The 17355-nt window shown below is 46.6% G+C and overlaps 1 protein-coding gene across 1 annotated transcript; it reads left to right on the top strand.

Moving 5' to 3' along the window:
* The first annotated feature begins 5884 nt into the window (after positions 1-5884).
* Positions 5885-8636, top strand: LOC140393521 (gamma-crystallin S-1-like). The gene is made up of 2 exons (XM_072479829.1): positions 5885-6186; positions 8288-8636. Exons 1-2 carry the CDS (start codon positions 6040-6042, stop codon positions 8561-8563), a joined length of 423 nt encoding a protein of 140 aa, XP_072335930.1. The 5' UTR covers positions 5885-6039; the 3' UTR covers positions 8564-8636.
* Positions 8637-17355: the final 8719 nt, after the last annotated feature.

The raw sequence follows: 17355 nt of genomic DNA, 5'->3' as shown, positions 1-17355 counted from the left end.
TCTACCATAATCTCCCCCTCGTCTCTCATTTCCCTATATATGTCTGATACCTTACCGTCCCCCACCCATGTCTTTGAGATCACTCTGTCCTGCACCTCCTGCGTCGGGAGATGCGGGAATTCCCTCACCTGCTGCCTCGCAAAAGCCCTCAGTTGCGTATACCGAAATGTATTCCCTTGGGGCAACCCATATTTTTCGGTCAGCGCTCCCAGACTTGCAAACGTCCCATCAACAAACAGATCTCTCAATTGTGTTACTCCTGCTCTTTGCCATGTTCCAAATCCCCCATCCATTCTCCCCGGAGCAAACCTATGGTTATTTCTTATCGGGGACCACACCGAGGCTCCCGTCTTACCCCTATGCCGTCCCCACTGCCCCCAGATTTTCAGAGTAGCCACCACCACCGGGCTTGTGGTGTATTTCTTCGGTGCGAACGGCAACGGCGCCGTCACCATAGCTTGTAGGCTAGTCCCCCTGCAGGACGCCCTCTCCAATCTCTTCCACGCCGCTCCCTCCTCTTCTCCCATCCACTTACATACCATTGAGACATTGGCGGCCCAGTAGTACTCACTTAGGCTCGGTAGTGCCAGCCCCCCCCCTATCCCTACTACGCTGCAGAAATCCCCTCCTCACTCTCGGGGTCTTCCCGGCCCACACAAAACTCATGATATTCTTCTCAATCCTTTTGAAAAAAGCCTTCGTGATCACCACCGGGAGGCACTGAAACACAAAAAGGAACCTCGGGAGGACCACCATTTTAACCGCCTGCACCCTCCCTGCCAGTGACAGGGATACCATGTCCCATCTCTTGAAGTCCTCCTCCATCTGTTCCACCAACCGCGTTAAATTTAACCTATGCAATGTACCCCAATTCTTGGCTATCTGGATCCCCAAGTAGCGAAAGTCCCTTGTTACCTTCCTCAGTGGTAAGTCCTCTATTTCTCTGCTCTGCCCCCCTGGATGCACCACAAACAACTCACTTTTCCCCATGTTCAGTTTATATCCTGAAAATTCTCCAAACTCCCCAAGTATCCGCATTATCTCTGGCATCCCCTCCGCCGGGTCCGCCACATACAACAACAAATCGTCCGCATACAGAGATACCCGGTGTTCTTCTCCTCCCCTGATTACTCCCCTCCACTTCCTGGAACCCCTCAGTGCTATTGCCAGGGGCTCAATCGCCAGTGCAAACAACAATGGGGACAGAGGACATCCCTGCCTCGTCCCTCTATGGAGCCGAAAATCTGCAGACCCCCGTCCATTCGTGACCACGCTCGCCATCGGGGCCCTATACAATCTCCTCAACACCTCCCACAAATAATTCCACTCCACTCTATCAAATGCTTTCTCGGCATCCATCGCCACCACTATCTCCGCTTCCCCCTCTGGTGGGGGCATCATCATTACCCCTAGCAGCCTCCGTATATTCGTATTCAGCTGTCTCCCCTTCACAAACCCAGTTTGGTCCTCATGGACCACCCCCGGGACACAATCCTCTATCCTCATTGCCATTACCTTGGCCAGAATCTTAGCGTCTACATTCAGGAGGGAAATAGGCCTATAGGACCCGCATTGCAGCGGGTCTTTTTCTTTCTTTAGGAGAAGCGATATCGTTGCCTCTGACATAGTCGGGGGCAGCTGTCCCCTTTCCCTCGCCTCATTAAAGGTTCTCATCAGTAGCGGGGCGAGCAAGTCCACGTATTTCCTGTAAAAGTCAACTGGGAATCCATCCGGTCCCGGAGCCTTCCCCGCCTGCATGCTCCTAATTCCTTTCACTACTTCCTCCATTTCGATCTGTGCCCCCAGTCCCACCCTTTCCTGCTCCTCCACCTTAGGAAATTCCAGCTGGTCCAGAAAACACATCATTCTCTCCTTCCCATCCGGGGGCTGAGCTTCATATAACCTTTCATAGAATGCCTTGAATACTCCATTCACTCTCTCCGCTCCCCGCTCCATCTCTCCCTCCTCATCCCTCACTCCCCCTATTTCCCTCGCTGCTCCCCTTTTCCTCAATTGATGGGCCAGCAACCTGCTCGCCTTTTCCCCATATTCGTATTGTACACCCTGTGCCTTCCTCCATTGTGCCTCTGCAGTACCCATAGTCAGCAAATCAAATTCTACGTGTAGCCTTTGCCTTTCCCTGTACAGTCCCTCCTCCGGTGCCTCCGCATATTGCCTGTCCACCCTCAGAAGTTCTTGCAGCAACCGCTCCCGTTCCCTACTCTCCTGCTTTCCTTTATGTGCCCTGATTGATATCAGCTCCCCTCTAACCACTGCCTTCAGCGCCTCCCAGACCACTCCCACCTGGACCTCCCCATTATCATTGAGTTCCAAGTACTTTTCAATACACCCCCTCAACCTTAGACACACACCCTCATCCGACATTAGTCCCATGTCCATTCTCCAGGGTGGACGCCGTTCTTTTTCCTCCCCTATCTCCCAGTCCACCCAATGTGGAGCGTGATCCGAAATAGCTATGGCCGTATACTCCGTCCCCCTCACCTTCGGGATCAGCGCCCTTCCCAAAACAAAAAAGTCTATTCGCGAATAAACTTTGTGGACATAGGAGAAAAACGAAAACTCCTTACTCCTAGGTCTACTAAATCTCCATGGGTCTACTCCTCCCATCTGCTCCATAAAGTCTTTAAGCACCTTGGCTGCTGCCGGCCTCCTTCCAGTCCTGGACCTCGATCTGTCCAGCCCTGGTTCCAGCACCGTGTTAAAATCTCCACCCATTACCAACTTCCCCACCTCTAGGTCCGAGATACGTCCTAACATGCGCCTCATAAAGTTGGCATCATCCCAGTTCGGGGCATATACGTTCACTAAGACCACCGCCTCCCCCTGTAATTTGCCACTCGCCATCACGTATCTGCCCCCACTATCCGCCACTATGGTCTTTGCCTCAAACATTACCCGCTTCCCCACTAATATAGCCACCCCCCTGTTTTTCGCATCTAGCCCCGAATGAAACACCTGCCCCACCCATCCTTTGCGTAGTCTAACCTGGTCTATCAGTTTCAAATGCGTCTCCTGTAACATAACCACATCTGCCTTAAGTTTCTTTAGGTGTGCGAGTACCCGTGCCCTCTTTATCGGCCCGTTCAGCCCTCTCACATTTCCACGTGATCAGCCGGGTTGGGGGGCTCTTTACCCCCCCCCCCTTGTTGATTAGCCATCCCCTTTTACCCAGCTCCTCACCCGGTTCCCACGCAGCTGTGTCCCCCCCAGGCGGTGCCCCCCCGCCCACCCCACCCCATACCAGCTCCCCCTTCTCCCCAGCAGCAGCAACCCAGTAAATCCCCCCCTTTCACCCCCCCCCGCTAGATCCCCCACTAGCGTAGTTACACCCCCCATGTTGCTCCCAGAAGTCAGCAAACTCTGGCCGACCTCGGCTTCCCCCCGTGACCTCGACTCGCACCGTGCGACGCCCCCTCCTTCCTGCTTCCCTATTCCCGCCATAATTATCATAGCGTGGGAACAAAGCCTGCGCTTCCCTTTTGGCCCCGCCCCCAGTGGCTACCAACTCCTCCACCTCCCTTCCTCCCTCCCCCACAACCTGTGGAAGAGAGAAAAGTTACCGGGTCGCAGGATTAACAACACAAAGATCATCTCTCCCCCCTTTTTTCCCCCCTCTTCGCCCCCCATATTTCCCTACCACTTTGTCTCGAACGTTCTTTTTTAATAACCCACTCATTCCAATTTCTCTTCAACAATAAATGTCCACGCCTCATCCGCCGTTTCAAAATAGTGGTGCTTCCCTTGATATGTGACCCACAGTCTTGCCGGCTGCAGCATTCCAAATTTGATCTTCTTTTTATGAAGCACCGCCTTGGCCCGATTAAAGCTCGCCCTCCTTCTCGCCACCTCCGCACTCCAGTCTTGATATACGCGGATCACCGCGTTCTCCCATCTACTGCTCCAAGTTTTCTTTGCCCATCTTAGGACCATCTCTCTGTCCTTAAAACGGAGGAATCTCACCACTATGGCTCGAGGAATTTCTCCAGCCCTCGGTCTTCGCGCCATAACTCGATAGGCTCCCTCCACCTCCAGCGGACCCGTCGGGGCCTCCGATCCCATCAACGAGTGCAGCATCGTGCTCACATATGCCCCGACGTCCGCCCCTTCTGTACCTTCAGTAAGACCAAGAATCCTTAAATTCTTCCTCCTCGCATTATTCTACAGCACCTCCAGCCTTTCCACACATCGTTTATGGTGTGCCTCGTGCATCTCCGTCTTCACCACCAAGCCCTGTATATCGTCCTCGTTCTCGGCAGCCTTTGCCTTCACGACCCGAAGCTCCCGCTCCTGGGTCTTTTGCTCATCTTTTAGCCCTTCAATCGCCTGTAATATCAGGGCCAACAGCTCCTTCTTCATCTCCTTTTTAAGCTCTTACACGCAGCGTTTCAAAAACACGTGTTGTTCAGGGCCCCATATTAAACTGCCACCTTCCGACGCCATCTTGGTTTTTGCTTGCCTTCCTTGCCGCTGCTCTAAAGGATCCACCGCAATCCGGCCACTTTCCTCTCCTTTTTCCATCCGTATCCAGGGGGGGATTCCCTTCTGGTTTACCGCACAGTGCTTTTAGCCGTTAAAATTGCCGTTGGGGCTCTTATTAAGAGCCCAAAAGTCCGTTCCACCGGGAGCTGCCGAAACGTGCGACTTAGCTGGTCATCGCCGCACCCGGAAGTCCATTGGTCACACTGTTGAAGCTGACTGCTGTTGCCACCTCATCCCAGGCAGCACTGGCTGCCTTGTGGCTCACCCTCCAGGACCCTCGGGGGAACAAAACATCCCTCCTGGGCTCCACCATGTCCAGGTCCTCCCCAGATCAATGCCCCTGAATCTTGGGGCCGGTCTCCTCAGCGCCACTATTGCGAGTTGGCTGGGGTTGGCTGAGTAAGTGCTGTTTAAGTGCTGCTCGACCTTGTTAGCGGGGGACTGGGAGCGCGGTCCAGCCAATCGGCTGGCGAAAAGCCTGTGAGGCCTTGTTAAGTGGACCAATTAACTTTGAACTGCGTTGCCGGTTTCGCTGGGCCGAGCACCGGGAAACTCATGGCAATTCCCGCTCAGTACAACACTTGGATATTTTTCCAGAAGGTCGCGCCCCACCATATCTTTGTCAAGTGTGACAAACACCAGTTCACAGGCACTCTGTTTGCAAACACTCACAAAACATTATGTCCTCATGCTTATGTTCCCGACATGTGATGGCAGTATAATTTGTGAACAAGTTTGTTAAGTGATTCTTTCTCAATGAAAGGAATGTAAATTAGAAAAGAAAATCAGAGGTGAAGACGGAAATATAAAAATAGTGGGTGGTGTTCCTGCAAACTATCTACAAAAATCTTCCATCGTCATTTACAGACATCACGTTAATCTGCACCTCAGCTAAACCTGACTCAAACAGAACAACAAATCCATTTACCGTTGTATTGTCCCTGGAAATAGTCACGCCATTGAGGAAAGCAACTGAAGCAAATGTTGTTTAATTTACACAGTGAGGAAGCTGGGTATATTCTGGAAATAAGTTCTTGAAAATGGATTTTGTAACCAATGCTGTTTGTAAACAGTTAGAATGTAGAAAGGACGATGGACTCTCCCTCTTTGTTTTCACACAACAAATAAAATGAAGTGAAAGCAAAGTGAAGAGAATCAGTGACATGTCAAGCAACATGTCAAGTGATGTGTTTTGTTCTCTTTTTGCTGATGTTCAGCATCAGATCATATGAATGACAAAGGAACAGAGTAGAGAGGTCATTCTGTACAGCGTATATATACCACACTGTACAACGTGTTGCTATGTTAAAGCAGTTACTCATCTAACTGTGAGCTCAAAATGGCAAAGGTAAGAATCAGTCTGATTTTCTACAGGATGTGAGAGTTTGTGATTACTATCACTAGATTTTCAGGCTTATTAATTTATCTTGTCGCTTACCACAGATTATCTTTTACGAGGACAGGAACTTCCAGGGTCGGCACTATGAGTGCAGTAATGACTGTGCTGACCTGTCCCCTTACTTCAGCCGCTGTAACTCCATGCGTGTCATGAGTGACTGGTGGGTGATGTATGAGAGACCCAATTACATGGGATACCAGTATGTTCTGAGCAGGGGAGAATATCCTGACTACCAGCGCTGGATGGGATTCAATGACAGCATCGGGTCGTGTCGCACCTACCCATATGTAAGTTGGTTATTTACATATTCTGCTCAGATTGCAGTTGAGAAAATGTTCATTGAGCAAAGCACCTATGTTTGCGGAGTTATCCTGTGTTTCGCAAATAACATTTGTATTCACAGTAAAGGAGACGTGGTGGTGTAGTGGTATTGTCACTGGGCTAGTAATCCAGAGATCCAGAGTACTCTGGGGTAACAGGTTCAAATCGCGCCACTGCAGATGGTGACATTTGAATTGAATAAAAATCTGGAATTAAAAGTCTGATGATGATCATGAAACCATTGTCAATTGTCATAAAAACTCATCTGGTTCACGAATATCCTTTTGAGAAGAACATCTGCCATCCTTACCTGGCCTGTATGTTACTCCAGACCCACAGCAATGTGGCTGACTATTGACTGCCCTCAAGGGCTATTTGGATGGGCAAAAAATGCTGGCCCACCCTGCGATGCCCATGTCCCAAGAGCGAATAACAAAAATACAGCTGAGATTTAAAGATTTAAATCTGCATTGGTAGAATTTAGAACTCATTGCTCCTCTAAATTGGGTCATATCATTTTACAGGCACTGCGTTCACCTTGTAAAACAGCGTTAGGGATGCCTAGGTCCCAGCTTTGGGTGCCCTGAGAGAAGATTGATTGCAGTGGCTTTGGGTCCTCAGGAGAGACCGCGGAGAAATTGTTTTGATGAAAAGCCTCCCTATTGTCCTAAGGACAATGCAGATACTTGACTGATTCCAAAGTCATTGTGGTCACATCATCACCATCCCACTTCATATCCCATGTCCCCAGTATCCACTCTAATCCTGTCCATGTGCTCTTCAAATGGTTAAACTGCCTCTGGAGGGTATTTGTGCATCAACTGTTAATGAGTGCTGATGTTGAATTTGGGCCTTAGGTTGGCACGTGGCTGCCTCCAAGTCAGGGAACAAAAATGAGACCAGATCAGTTTCTACCTCGTAAACACAATCTGTTAGAGACTATCAGCATTTGACAATGATTGGATAAGATATTTACACAGAATTCATTGCACAGAAACAGGCCGTTCAGTGCAAGAATCTTCAGCCATGTCCACATGTTTATTCTCCACATTAATATTCTCCATCTCTCTGTGTTCAATACTGTGAGCGGAACCTTGTTTCCCTTTTCTCCTCATACACTTACCTCACTTCAACTTAAACGCATCAAAAGAATATTTTCTATTTGCGTTAATAATTCTAGCACCACATTGACTCACTAAGTTGATCAATTCAAACATTCTGCACAGCCCAACTTGAATAAATGATATTAAATACACCTTTAGATCTGAAAAGGAGCTTATTGAATTGAGGTTTAGAATATTGTCTATTCTTATTCTAACATGTTTTGTTACGAGAGGCTAGATTTGTACTGAAGTATTTGTCTCGAATTCAGTGAGTGTTGCATCGGAACTTCCAGTCCTACTTCACATCACATCAAAGGTACAGAAAAGTGGGATCAGGGTCATGCATGAACGCAACAAAACTGCACGTTGCTGCACATCAACACTTCTAATCATTTTATTCCATTGGTTACATTGTCATTCCCATAAAAATAGAGGAAAAAACTCATCGATTCCAGACAACCCAACCCATGAAATTACTGAATTCAAGGTTTCCATTCCCTCACCCCTTTATCTTTGACGTTATCCTTACCTTTAGTCCACTTACACAATACATTAATGCTCAGCAGACTCTTATAACTCATGGTGTACTCGTTGCACAAACAGCCCAGGACATCTAGGTTTTCTGGTATCGTGAACTCTGATTCCCAAATCACCCACATAGGAGGACAAGATAATGTTAATCTAAAGAAAAATAAACTAAACTCTTACTCATCATAAGAAATGATCTCATGGGTCTTACGTTGAGTGTGACGAATATACTCCTTTTAACTGTATGGAATTACCCAAATGTTTCTCAATCTTAATCAGTTGAAAATTTAAACCAAATGTCTGTTCATGTTATTCAATTGTCCCAGCTCTACTCTTATTGTTAATTCCCTTCTAATCCATCAGCTCCATTTTTATAACCAGATTCAAATGTATAATTAATACCATCATCACAAATATGTTTTTATTTCGATTATAGTACCGAGGTGGAAACTACAGAATGAAGATTTACGAGAGGCCTGACTTTGGAGGACAGATGATGGAATTCATGGATGACTGTCCATCTGTCTACGATCGTTTCCGTTACCGTGACATCCACTCCTGCCATGTGATGGATGGTCACTGGACCTTCTATGAACATCCCAACTACAGAGGCCGACAGTACTTCATGAGACCTGGAGAATACAAGAGATACAGTGACTGGGGCGGCTACAACTCAACTATCGGATCTTTCAGACGCATGAGGGATTTCTAGATTGTTCTTGACAAATATGGTTTTGACTTTCGAACATATGTCAGCAAAATAAATATACATACGTTAACTGCTATTTCTGTAAATTGATTTGTGTTTGGATAATCAGGGAAAATATGTGTGGTGTTAAGCTACTGAATGGGATGGGTAAATAATACCTGAGATAATAGTTTCAGAGAAATGTCCTGGATGAGAAAAGGCAAATTTCGGGCAAATTAGGGAAGTTCTTCCCATTACACACACTGTGTGTGTCACCCAGTGAAGTTGAAAATTCCACACAAATTCAGTCCATGACAATGACCATTAGATTAACCAATTTGATAATGATGCAATTCTGAGTCCCTGTGGCAAATGAGTATTTCTACTTCCCTGTCAATGCCCCACTACCCTGCCAATTTCTCCACTGCCAAGTAAAGAAAGACTTTCATTTTGAATAGTGCCTTCCACAGCCATCGGATGTGGCAAAGGGCTTCACATCCAATGAAGTATTTTTGAAGTGTAATCACTGTTGTAATGTAGGAAACACTGTGGCCAATTTGTCCGTAACAAGCTCCCGTTAACAACAATGTAATTGGAAAAGACAGGCTAAGAACAAATAGGAATGTAAGATTAGGAGTCCATTCAGCCCCATTGCTTTTTTGGGAAATAAACAATAGAATTATTTTTCTCAAACAGTTTTTTGTGACATTGATTGAGAGATTAATATTGATCAGGGCACTGTGCTAAATTCTCCTCTTTTTCTTCAGAATGGGGCTGTGGGATCATTTGTGGCCACTTGACAGGGCAAACAGGGACTTGGTTTAACTTCACATGTGACAGACAGCACATTTACAATGCAATGTGTATTGGGAGAGGCATTTTCAGAACCCCAAAATGTATCATGGAGTTCAACCAACCTCCCCCTTTAATGTATTGTTGCATTTGAAGCACACGGCTTGTTCTCCAGGCGTGGTATTAGAATTATGGACATGTGGGTTTTTAAACACAAAACAATGTTTATTCCATGAACTCACCTTAACCTTTTAAATAAACATTGGATCACTTAACACCCCTTGCTTCAAAGATAACCCCAAAAATAATACAACACTAAATAATCCTTCAGTTATTCCTTTCAACATCCAAGAGACTTAACACCTTTAAACAGAAACACATCAGGTTAAAGGCATTACTATCATGAGTTTAAATCACCCAAATGATCCAGAGATAGTCTTTCATAGCAGAGATCACAGCAGATCCAGTTCACTGCAAACACAGATACACCCAAGCTCTTTTCCTCAAAACTAAAACTAAAACTGCAAAATGGCTGAGCTAAAACCCAGCTCCACCTACATTCTGACATCACTGCATTTCTTAAAGGTACATTGCTTAAACATCCCTTTCTTAAAGGCACTCTCACATGACAAATGATTATTATTTTCTGTGTAAAAGTATATATCTACACTTACTAAAGAGAGCGGGCCCCGAGGCCCACTGAGAGCCTCAAATTGCTTGTCTTTCCAAATGATGGAAGAGAAACAGGGTACTCAAACAGTTTTAAAAATGATTAAAAACATACGCTTGCCAGTGAAGAACATAATACCTGACAGACATGTGTTTAAAGCTACGAACCGAACATCTTGTGGATCGATACAATCATGCACGGCAGCTATGAAAATTTTTGAATATAACTGTGCAAATGGCACCCCTCTTGATGTGTTAGTCCGGGATCAAATAGACTGCAGTGGTTCACGGCGACATAGTCCGTAAGCAGCTGCTTCATGAGAAAGATTTAACATTTCAAAGCCATTTGCATTTTCATGCTAAACAATCAGTCTGAAAAAAGCAGCAAGAAGTTCAGGAAGGAAATTGAAGTTTTCAGGGTTCAGGACCCACCCTACCCTAACTGTGCTGGCCATCACCCTCAGAACAGAGCAGTATGATTTGTTGTATGGTAAATGCTGCAACAAATGTGGAAAGTGAAATCACTTCGCAAAATACAGTGGTTTCCTTTGACAAGAGTAACATTGTAGCCGATCAGTCATCTAAGGCTAGGAGCATCTGCAAAGTGAATGAACCAGAAAATGGCCACTGTAACCAAACCACAGAGTCGCCAAAACCGCTCTACTGTGATAGTATCAACCCCCTCACAGAGAATGGTAAGTCCTTCCCCAGAGCTTTACCACCCTGAATTTGTAACAATGCAAAACTGAAGGCACTGAAGGCACTGGAGCAAAGTGTAACATCTTGACCAGCTGAGTGCTACGGAAGTGAGTCTCAAATGCTGCACTGTGCCCCAATATTCAGGTGGACCTCATGGCCTTTTTTAAATTCATTCTTGGGATGTGAGCATAGCTGGCTGGGCCAGCATTTGTTGTCCATCCCTAATTGCCCTTGAACTAAATGCCTTGTTAGGCCATTTCAGTGGGAAGTTAAGAGTCAACCACATCGCTGTGTGAGTCTGGAGTCACGTGTAGGCAAGGCCTGGTAAGGACGGCAAATCTCCTTCCCTGTAGGACATTAGTGAACCAGATAGGTTTTTACGACAATCAGCAATGTTTTCATGGCCATTATTAGACTTTTAATTCTACATTTTTATCGAATTCAAATTTCATCATCTGCCTTGGTGAATTGGAACCCGGGACTCAGAGCTTACTCTAGGTTTCTGGATTACTAGTCCCGGGTCAATACCACAGATTGCTATCTGCACTCTTCAGCCTGTGAAGCATGCTAACAAAGGGTCGTCAGCACCAATCAAGGCTTTCAAGAGATCATTAGGTGAATAGGAACAATGTGCAGGGCTATGGGCGAAAGGCAAGGGAATGGCACTAAGTCATAGATCATAGATCATAGAATTTACAGTGCAGAAGGAGGCCATTCGGCCCATCGAGTCTGCACCGGCTCTTGGAAAGAGCACCCTATCCAAGGTCCACACCTCCACCCTATCCCCATAACCCAGTAACCCCACCCAACACTAAGGGCAATTTTGGACGCTATGGGCAATTTATCATTGCCAATCCAGCTAACCCGCACATCTTTGGACTGTGGGAGGAAACCGGAGCACCCGGGGAAACCCAAGCACACACGGGGAGGATGTGCAGACTCCGCACAGACAGTGACCCAAGTCAGGAATCGAACCTGGGACCCTGGAGCTGTGAAGAAATTGTGCTATCCACAATGCTACCGTGCTGCCCATGATGCTCCTTTGGATATTAAGTGAAGACATGGTTGTGACATTATGTGAAATGTTCAGAATACAAAGGGTTAATGTCATATCATAATTAACTACTCGATGGAGCTAGATGCAGAACTACATAAAGCACTGACTCACAGGCTTCTGGGAGAAGTCTGGAGAGGAGTAGTGAGAGAGTGTAAAGTACAGTTATAGATAGAGTGTAGAGACTAGTGTTCGTAGAGTACAGATTGCAGATTACTAGATTATTGTTTACTTTAGGAGTAAGTGGTCGAGCTTCAATAAGTAGTGTAAATAAAAGTTAGCTTCATTAATGAACTTAGCTTCTGTGGTCTTTGTGAACACTACAACATCCACCCTGATAATAGAATCACAAAGAACACCACATGGTACCAGGAGTGTGTTCCTCAATGTAAGCAGTGAGTTTAGAAACTGAGTTTATCTTCTCAAAAGAAAATAAGAACAATCACACCGCTACACAGATCTCAGAGACAGCACCAAGCTACTGATCATTAGTTGGAAAGTCTGACTAAGCCGGAACTCTTCAGGACGACCAGTAAACCAAGTTTAAACTGGAAAATTTGCAAACAGCAAATTGAAGTTTTTTATCTGCTTCTGTGTTTGAATCAGCTCCTGGTCAACGGAAAATTGTGCTCCTCCTCAATTTGGCTGGATCCAGGCATTTGAATTATTTAATTGCTTCGAATTCGCAGACAGTGAGGATAAGAAAAAATTTGAACGTACATGGACACATTTGATGTTCATTGCAAAGCGCAAGTGAATGAAACGTATGAGCGCTACATGTTTAGTTAAAGGAGAATCGATAAATTTGTTTGTAACTGATTTAAGACTGAGGGTGCAGTCCTGTAGTTTTTCCTTTGTTGCGGAATCGATGTTGTGGGTTCAGATAGTGTTTGGTATATATGATGAGCGATTGCGAAAAAGATTATTAAGAAGTCCGATTTTGCTGTTCGAAGAAGCCATAAGTCTTTGCAAGGCCAATGAACAAGCCACAAACGAATATGCAGAGCTCAGGGCTTAAGAAAAAGGCGCAAAGTTGGGAAACGCCACTAACTCTGTGGCGCAGTTCAGAAGACAGTGCACTACTGACTCTGTGATGCAGTTCAGAAGACAGGACGTCACTGATGGTGGCCATTTTGAAAGTGACATCACCAGCATGATGATGTACACACCCTGTGGTCACACCCACAAGAGAAAAGATTGTCCTGCAAAAGGAAAAAAATGCCTGTGATGCAGCAGGTTCAATCATTTTGCCTCACAATGCCATTTTACACCAGCGACACCGGCAAACAACTCTAAAAAATCGTTCCATAGTTATAAAAAGTTACCGAGTATACAAAATGAATGTCATGAAGAAAAAATGTTAACTTCAAATAATGATTCCTCGACAATTACTCTGCAGGATAACTTTATGGTAAAAGCGATAACCAGAGTTAATGCTCTGGACACTGATGATAAAACAATATTTAAACTCTCCAATTTAATTAAAGATTGCACTGTAACACTTAATATTAATGGGTCTGATGTTCCATTCAAGCTAGCTATGGGTGCACATGCAAATTTAACCACAGAGGCAAATCTAAAACAATTAAACAATATTCCAAGAATTAAAAAATCAAACTGGAGGTTGACAGACTACAACGGGAACGCAATAGTGGGTTCCTGCTGCCTCACGGTGCAGAATAGTGACATCTGTATGCCATTGGTATTTGAATTTGTGGATGATACAAAGTCATCACTAATTGGGGTAGATGCATACATTAAATTGAATTTGGTACAAAGAATACAGACAGCCAGAAATTTAAATGGCTCACTAAATGATCGAATTGAGGAAATATTGAGCAACGCTAAGCATGTCTTCAGTGGAATGGGCACCTCACCATTAACGTACAGCAATAAACTAAAAAATGATGCTAAGCCAGTCATTAGATGCATCAGAAGAGTTCCAACACCATTAAGAGACTGTCTCAAAGACAAGGGGCGGGATTCTCTGACCCCTCCCCCCCGGCCAGGTCAGAGAATCGCGGGGGCGGCATGACTCCCGCCCCGCCGCTCCGGCGGCGGCTGCTGAATTCTCCGGTGCTGGTTTTCGGGCGGGGGCGAGGATCGGGCTGCGCCGGTCAGGGGCCGTTGGCAGCACCCCCCCCCCCCCAGCAATTTTCCGGGCCCCGAGGGGCCGAGCGGCCACCCGTTTTCAGCCAGTCCCGCCGGCGTGAAATAGACAAGGTCCATATTGGAGTCCCTGGCTTGGAGGGTGGTTAGCGGGGTCCTCGGGGGGGGGGGGGGGAGGGGCGGGCATCCAGCCCAGGGAGGGCCCCAACGGTGGCTTGGCCCACGATCGAGGTCCACCGATCTGCGGGTGGGCCTGTGCCGTGGGGTCACGCTTTCCCTCCGCGCCGGCCTCTGTAAGGCCCCGCGATGACCGGCATGGAGAAGAAACCCCATGCGCATGCGCAGGAAACACGCCAGCGGTTCTGCGCATGCATGAACTTGCGCCGGCCGGCAGAGGCCCTTCCGCGCCAGTTGGCATGGCGCCAACGCCTCCAGCGCTGGTGTAGCCCCCAGAATTGTGGAGGATTCCGAAACTTCTGAGCGGCCTGATGCCGGAGTGGTTCACGCCGCTCTTTGGCGCTGGTACGGGCTGCCCCGCTGATTGCGGGAGAATCCCGGCATAGTTAGATAGAATGCAAAATGCAATATCATATCGAAGGTGACTGAGCCGACAGACTGGGTAAGCTCTAAGATGTGTGTTCGTAAACCAAATGGGGACTTAAGAGTATGTATCGATCCGAGAGATTTTAATAATAACATAAGAAGAGAACACTATCCCATACCTAAAAGAGAAGAGAATAGATAGGAGATTCTGTGGTCGCGAGCGAGACTCCCGGAAGGTATGTTGCCTCCCGCTTGCCAGGGCCAGGGATGTCTCGGATTGTGTCTTCAGGATCCTTAAGGGGGAGGGGGAGCAGCCAGAAGTCGTGGTGCACATTGGTACCAACGACATAGGTAGGAAAAGGGGTGTGGAGGTAATAAACAAGTTTAGGGAGTTAGGCTGGAAGTTAAAAGCCAGGACAGACAGAGTTGTCATCTCTGGTTTATTGCCGGTGCCACGTGATAGCGAGGCTAGGAATAGGGAGAGAGTGCAGCTGAACACGTGGCTGCAGGAATGGTGTAGGAGGGAGGGCTTCAGGTATTTGGATAATTGGAGCGCATTCTGGGGAAGGTGGGACCTGTACAAGCAGGACGGGTTGCATCTGAACCAGAGGGGCACCAATATCCTGGGAGGGAGGTGTTCTAGTACTCTTCGGGAGGGTTTAAACTAATTTGGCAGGGGAATGGGAACCGGATTTGTAGTCCAGCAACTAAGGTAGCCGATATTCAGGATGCCAAAGCGTGTAATGGGGCAGTGGGGAAGGGAACACTGACAAAAGAGAGTACTTGCATGCACGGAGATGGGTTGAAGTGTGTCTCCTTCAACGCAAGAAGCATCAGGAATAAGGTGGGTGAACTTAAGGCATGGATCGGTACTTGGGACTACGATGTGGTGGCCATCACGGAAACTTGGATAGAAGAGGGGCAGAAATGGTTGTTGGAGGTCCCTGGTTATAGATGTTTCAATAAGATTAGGGAGGGTGGTAAAAGAGGTGGGGGGTGGCATTGTTAATTAGAGATAGGATAACAGCTGCAGAAAGGCAGTTCGAGGAGTATCACCCTACTGAGGTAGTATGTGTTGAAGTCAGAAATAGGAAAGGAGCAGTCACCTTGTTAGGAGTGTTCTATAGGCCCCCCAATAGCAGCAGAGATGTGGAGGAACAGATTGGGAAACAGATTTTGGAAAGGTGCAGAAGTCACAGGGTAGTAGTCATGGGTGACTTTAACTTCCCAAATATTGAGTGGAAACTCTTTAGATCAAATAGCTTGGATGGGGTGGTGTTTGTGCAGTGTGTCCAGGAAGCTTTTCTAACACAGTATGTAGATTGTCCGACCAGAGGAGGGGCAATATTGGATTTAGTACTTGGTAATGAACCAGGGCAAGTGATAGATTTGTTAGTGGGGGAGCATTTTGGAGATAGTGACCACAATTCTGTGACTTTCACTTTAGTAATGGAGAGGGATAGGTGCGTGCAATAGGGCAAGGTTTACAATTGGGGGAAGGGTAAATACGATGTTGTCAGACAAGAATTGAAGTGCATAAGTTGGGAACATAGGCTGGCAGGGAAGGACACAAGTGAAATGTGGAACTTGTTCAAGAAACAGGTACTACGTGTCCTTGATATGTATGTCCCTGTCAGGCAGGGAAGAGATGGTCGAGTGAGGGAACCATGGTTGACAAGAGAGGTTGAATGTCTTGTTAAGAGGAAAAAGGAGACTTATGTAAGGCTGAGGAAACAAGGTTCAGACAGGGCATTGGAGGGATACAAGATAGCCAGGAGGGAACTGAAGAAAGGGATTAGGAGAGCTAAGAGAGGGCATGAACAATCTTTGGCGGGTAGGATCAAGGAAAACCCCAAGGCCTGTTACACATATGTGAGAAATATGAGAATGACTAGAGCGAGGGTAGGTCCGATCAAGGACAGTAGCGGGAGATTGTGTATTGAGTCTGAAGAGATAGGAGAGGTCTTGAACGAGTACCTTTCTTCTGTATTTACAAATGAGAGGGGTGATATTGTTGGCGAGGACAGTGTGAAACAGATTGGTAAGCTCGAGGAAATATTTGTTAGGAAGGAAGATGTGTTGGGCATTTTGAAAAACTTGAGGATAGACAAGTCCCCCCAGGCCTTACGGGATATATCCAAGGATTCTATGGGAAGCAAGAGATGAAATTGCAGAGCCGTTGGCAATGATCTTTTCGTCCTCACTGTCAACAGGGGTGGTACCAGGGGATTGGAGAGTGGCGAATGTCGTGCCCCTGTTCAAAAAAGGGACTAGGGATAACCCTGGGAATTACAGGCCAGTTAGTCTTACTTTGGTGGTAGGCAAAGTAATGGAAAGGGTACTGAAGGATAGGATTTCTGAGCATCTGGAAAGACACTGCTTGATTAGGAATAGTCATCACGGATTTGTGAGGGGTAGGTCTTGCCTTACAAGTCTTATTGAATTCTTTGAGGAGGTGACCAAGCATGTGGATGAAGGTAAAGCAGTGGATGTAGAGTACATGGATTTTAGTAAGGCATTTGATAAGGTTCCCCATGGTAGGCTTCTGCAGAAAGTAAGGAGGCATGGGATAGTGGGAAATTTGGATAACGAACTGGCTAACCGATAGAAGTCATAGAGTGGCGGTGGATGGCAAATATTCAGCCTGGATCCCAGTTACCAATGGCGTACTGCAGGGATTAGTTCTGGGTCCTCTGCAGTTTGTGATTTTCATTAATGACTTGGAGGAGGGAGTTGAAGGGTGGGTCAGTAAATTTGCAGACGATACGAAGATTGGTGGAGTTGTGGATAGTAAGGAGGGCTGTTGTCGGCTGCAAAGAGACATTGATAGGATGCAGAGCTGGGCTGAGAAGTGCAGATGGAGTTTAACCCTGAAAAGTGTGAGGTTGTCCATTTTGGAAGGACAAATATGAATGCAGGGTTAACGGTAGAGTTTTTGGCAATGTGGAGG

The sequence above is a fragment of the Scyliorhinus torazame genome, chromosome 2 (assembly GCF_047496885.1).
Source record: "Scyliorhinus torazame isolate Kashiwa2021f chromosome 2, sScyTor2.1, whole genome shotgun sequence".
Classification (NCBI taxonomy): Eukaryota; Metazoa; Chordata; class Chondrichthyes; order Carcharhiniformes; family Scyliorhinidae; genus Scyliorhinus; species Scyliorhinus torazame.
Note: the sequence above shows the minus strand (reverse complement) of the source record. Positions and strands in the feature narration are given on the sequence as shown.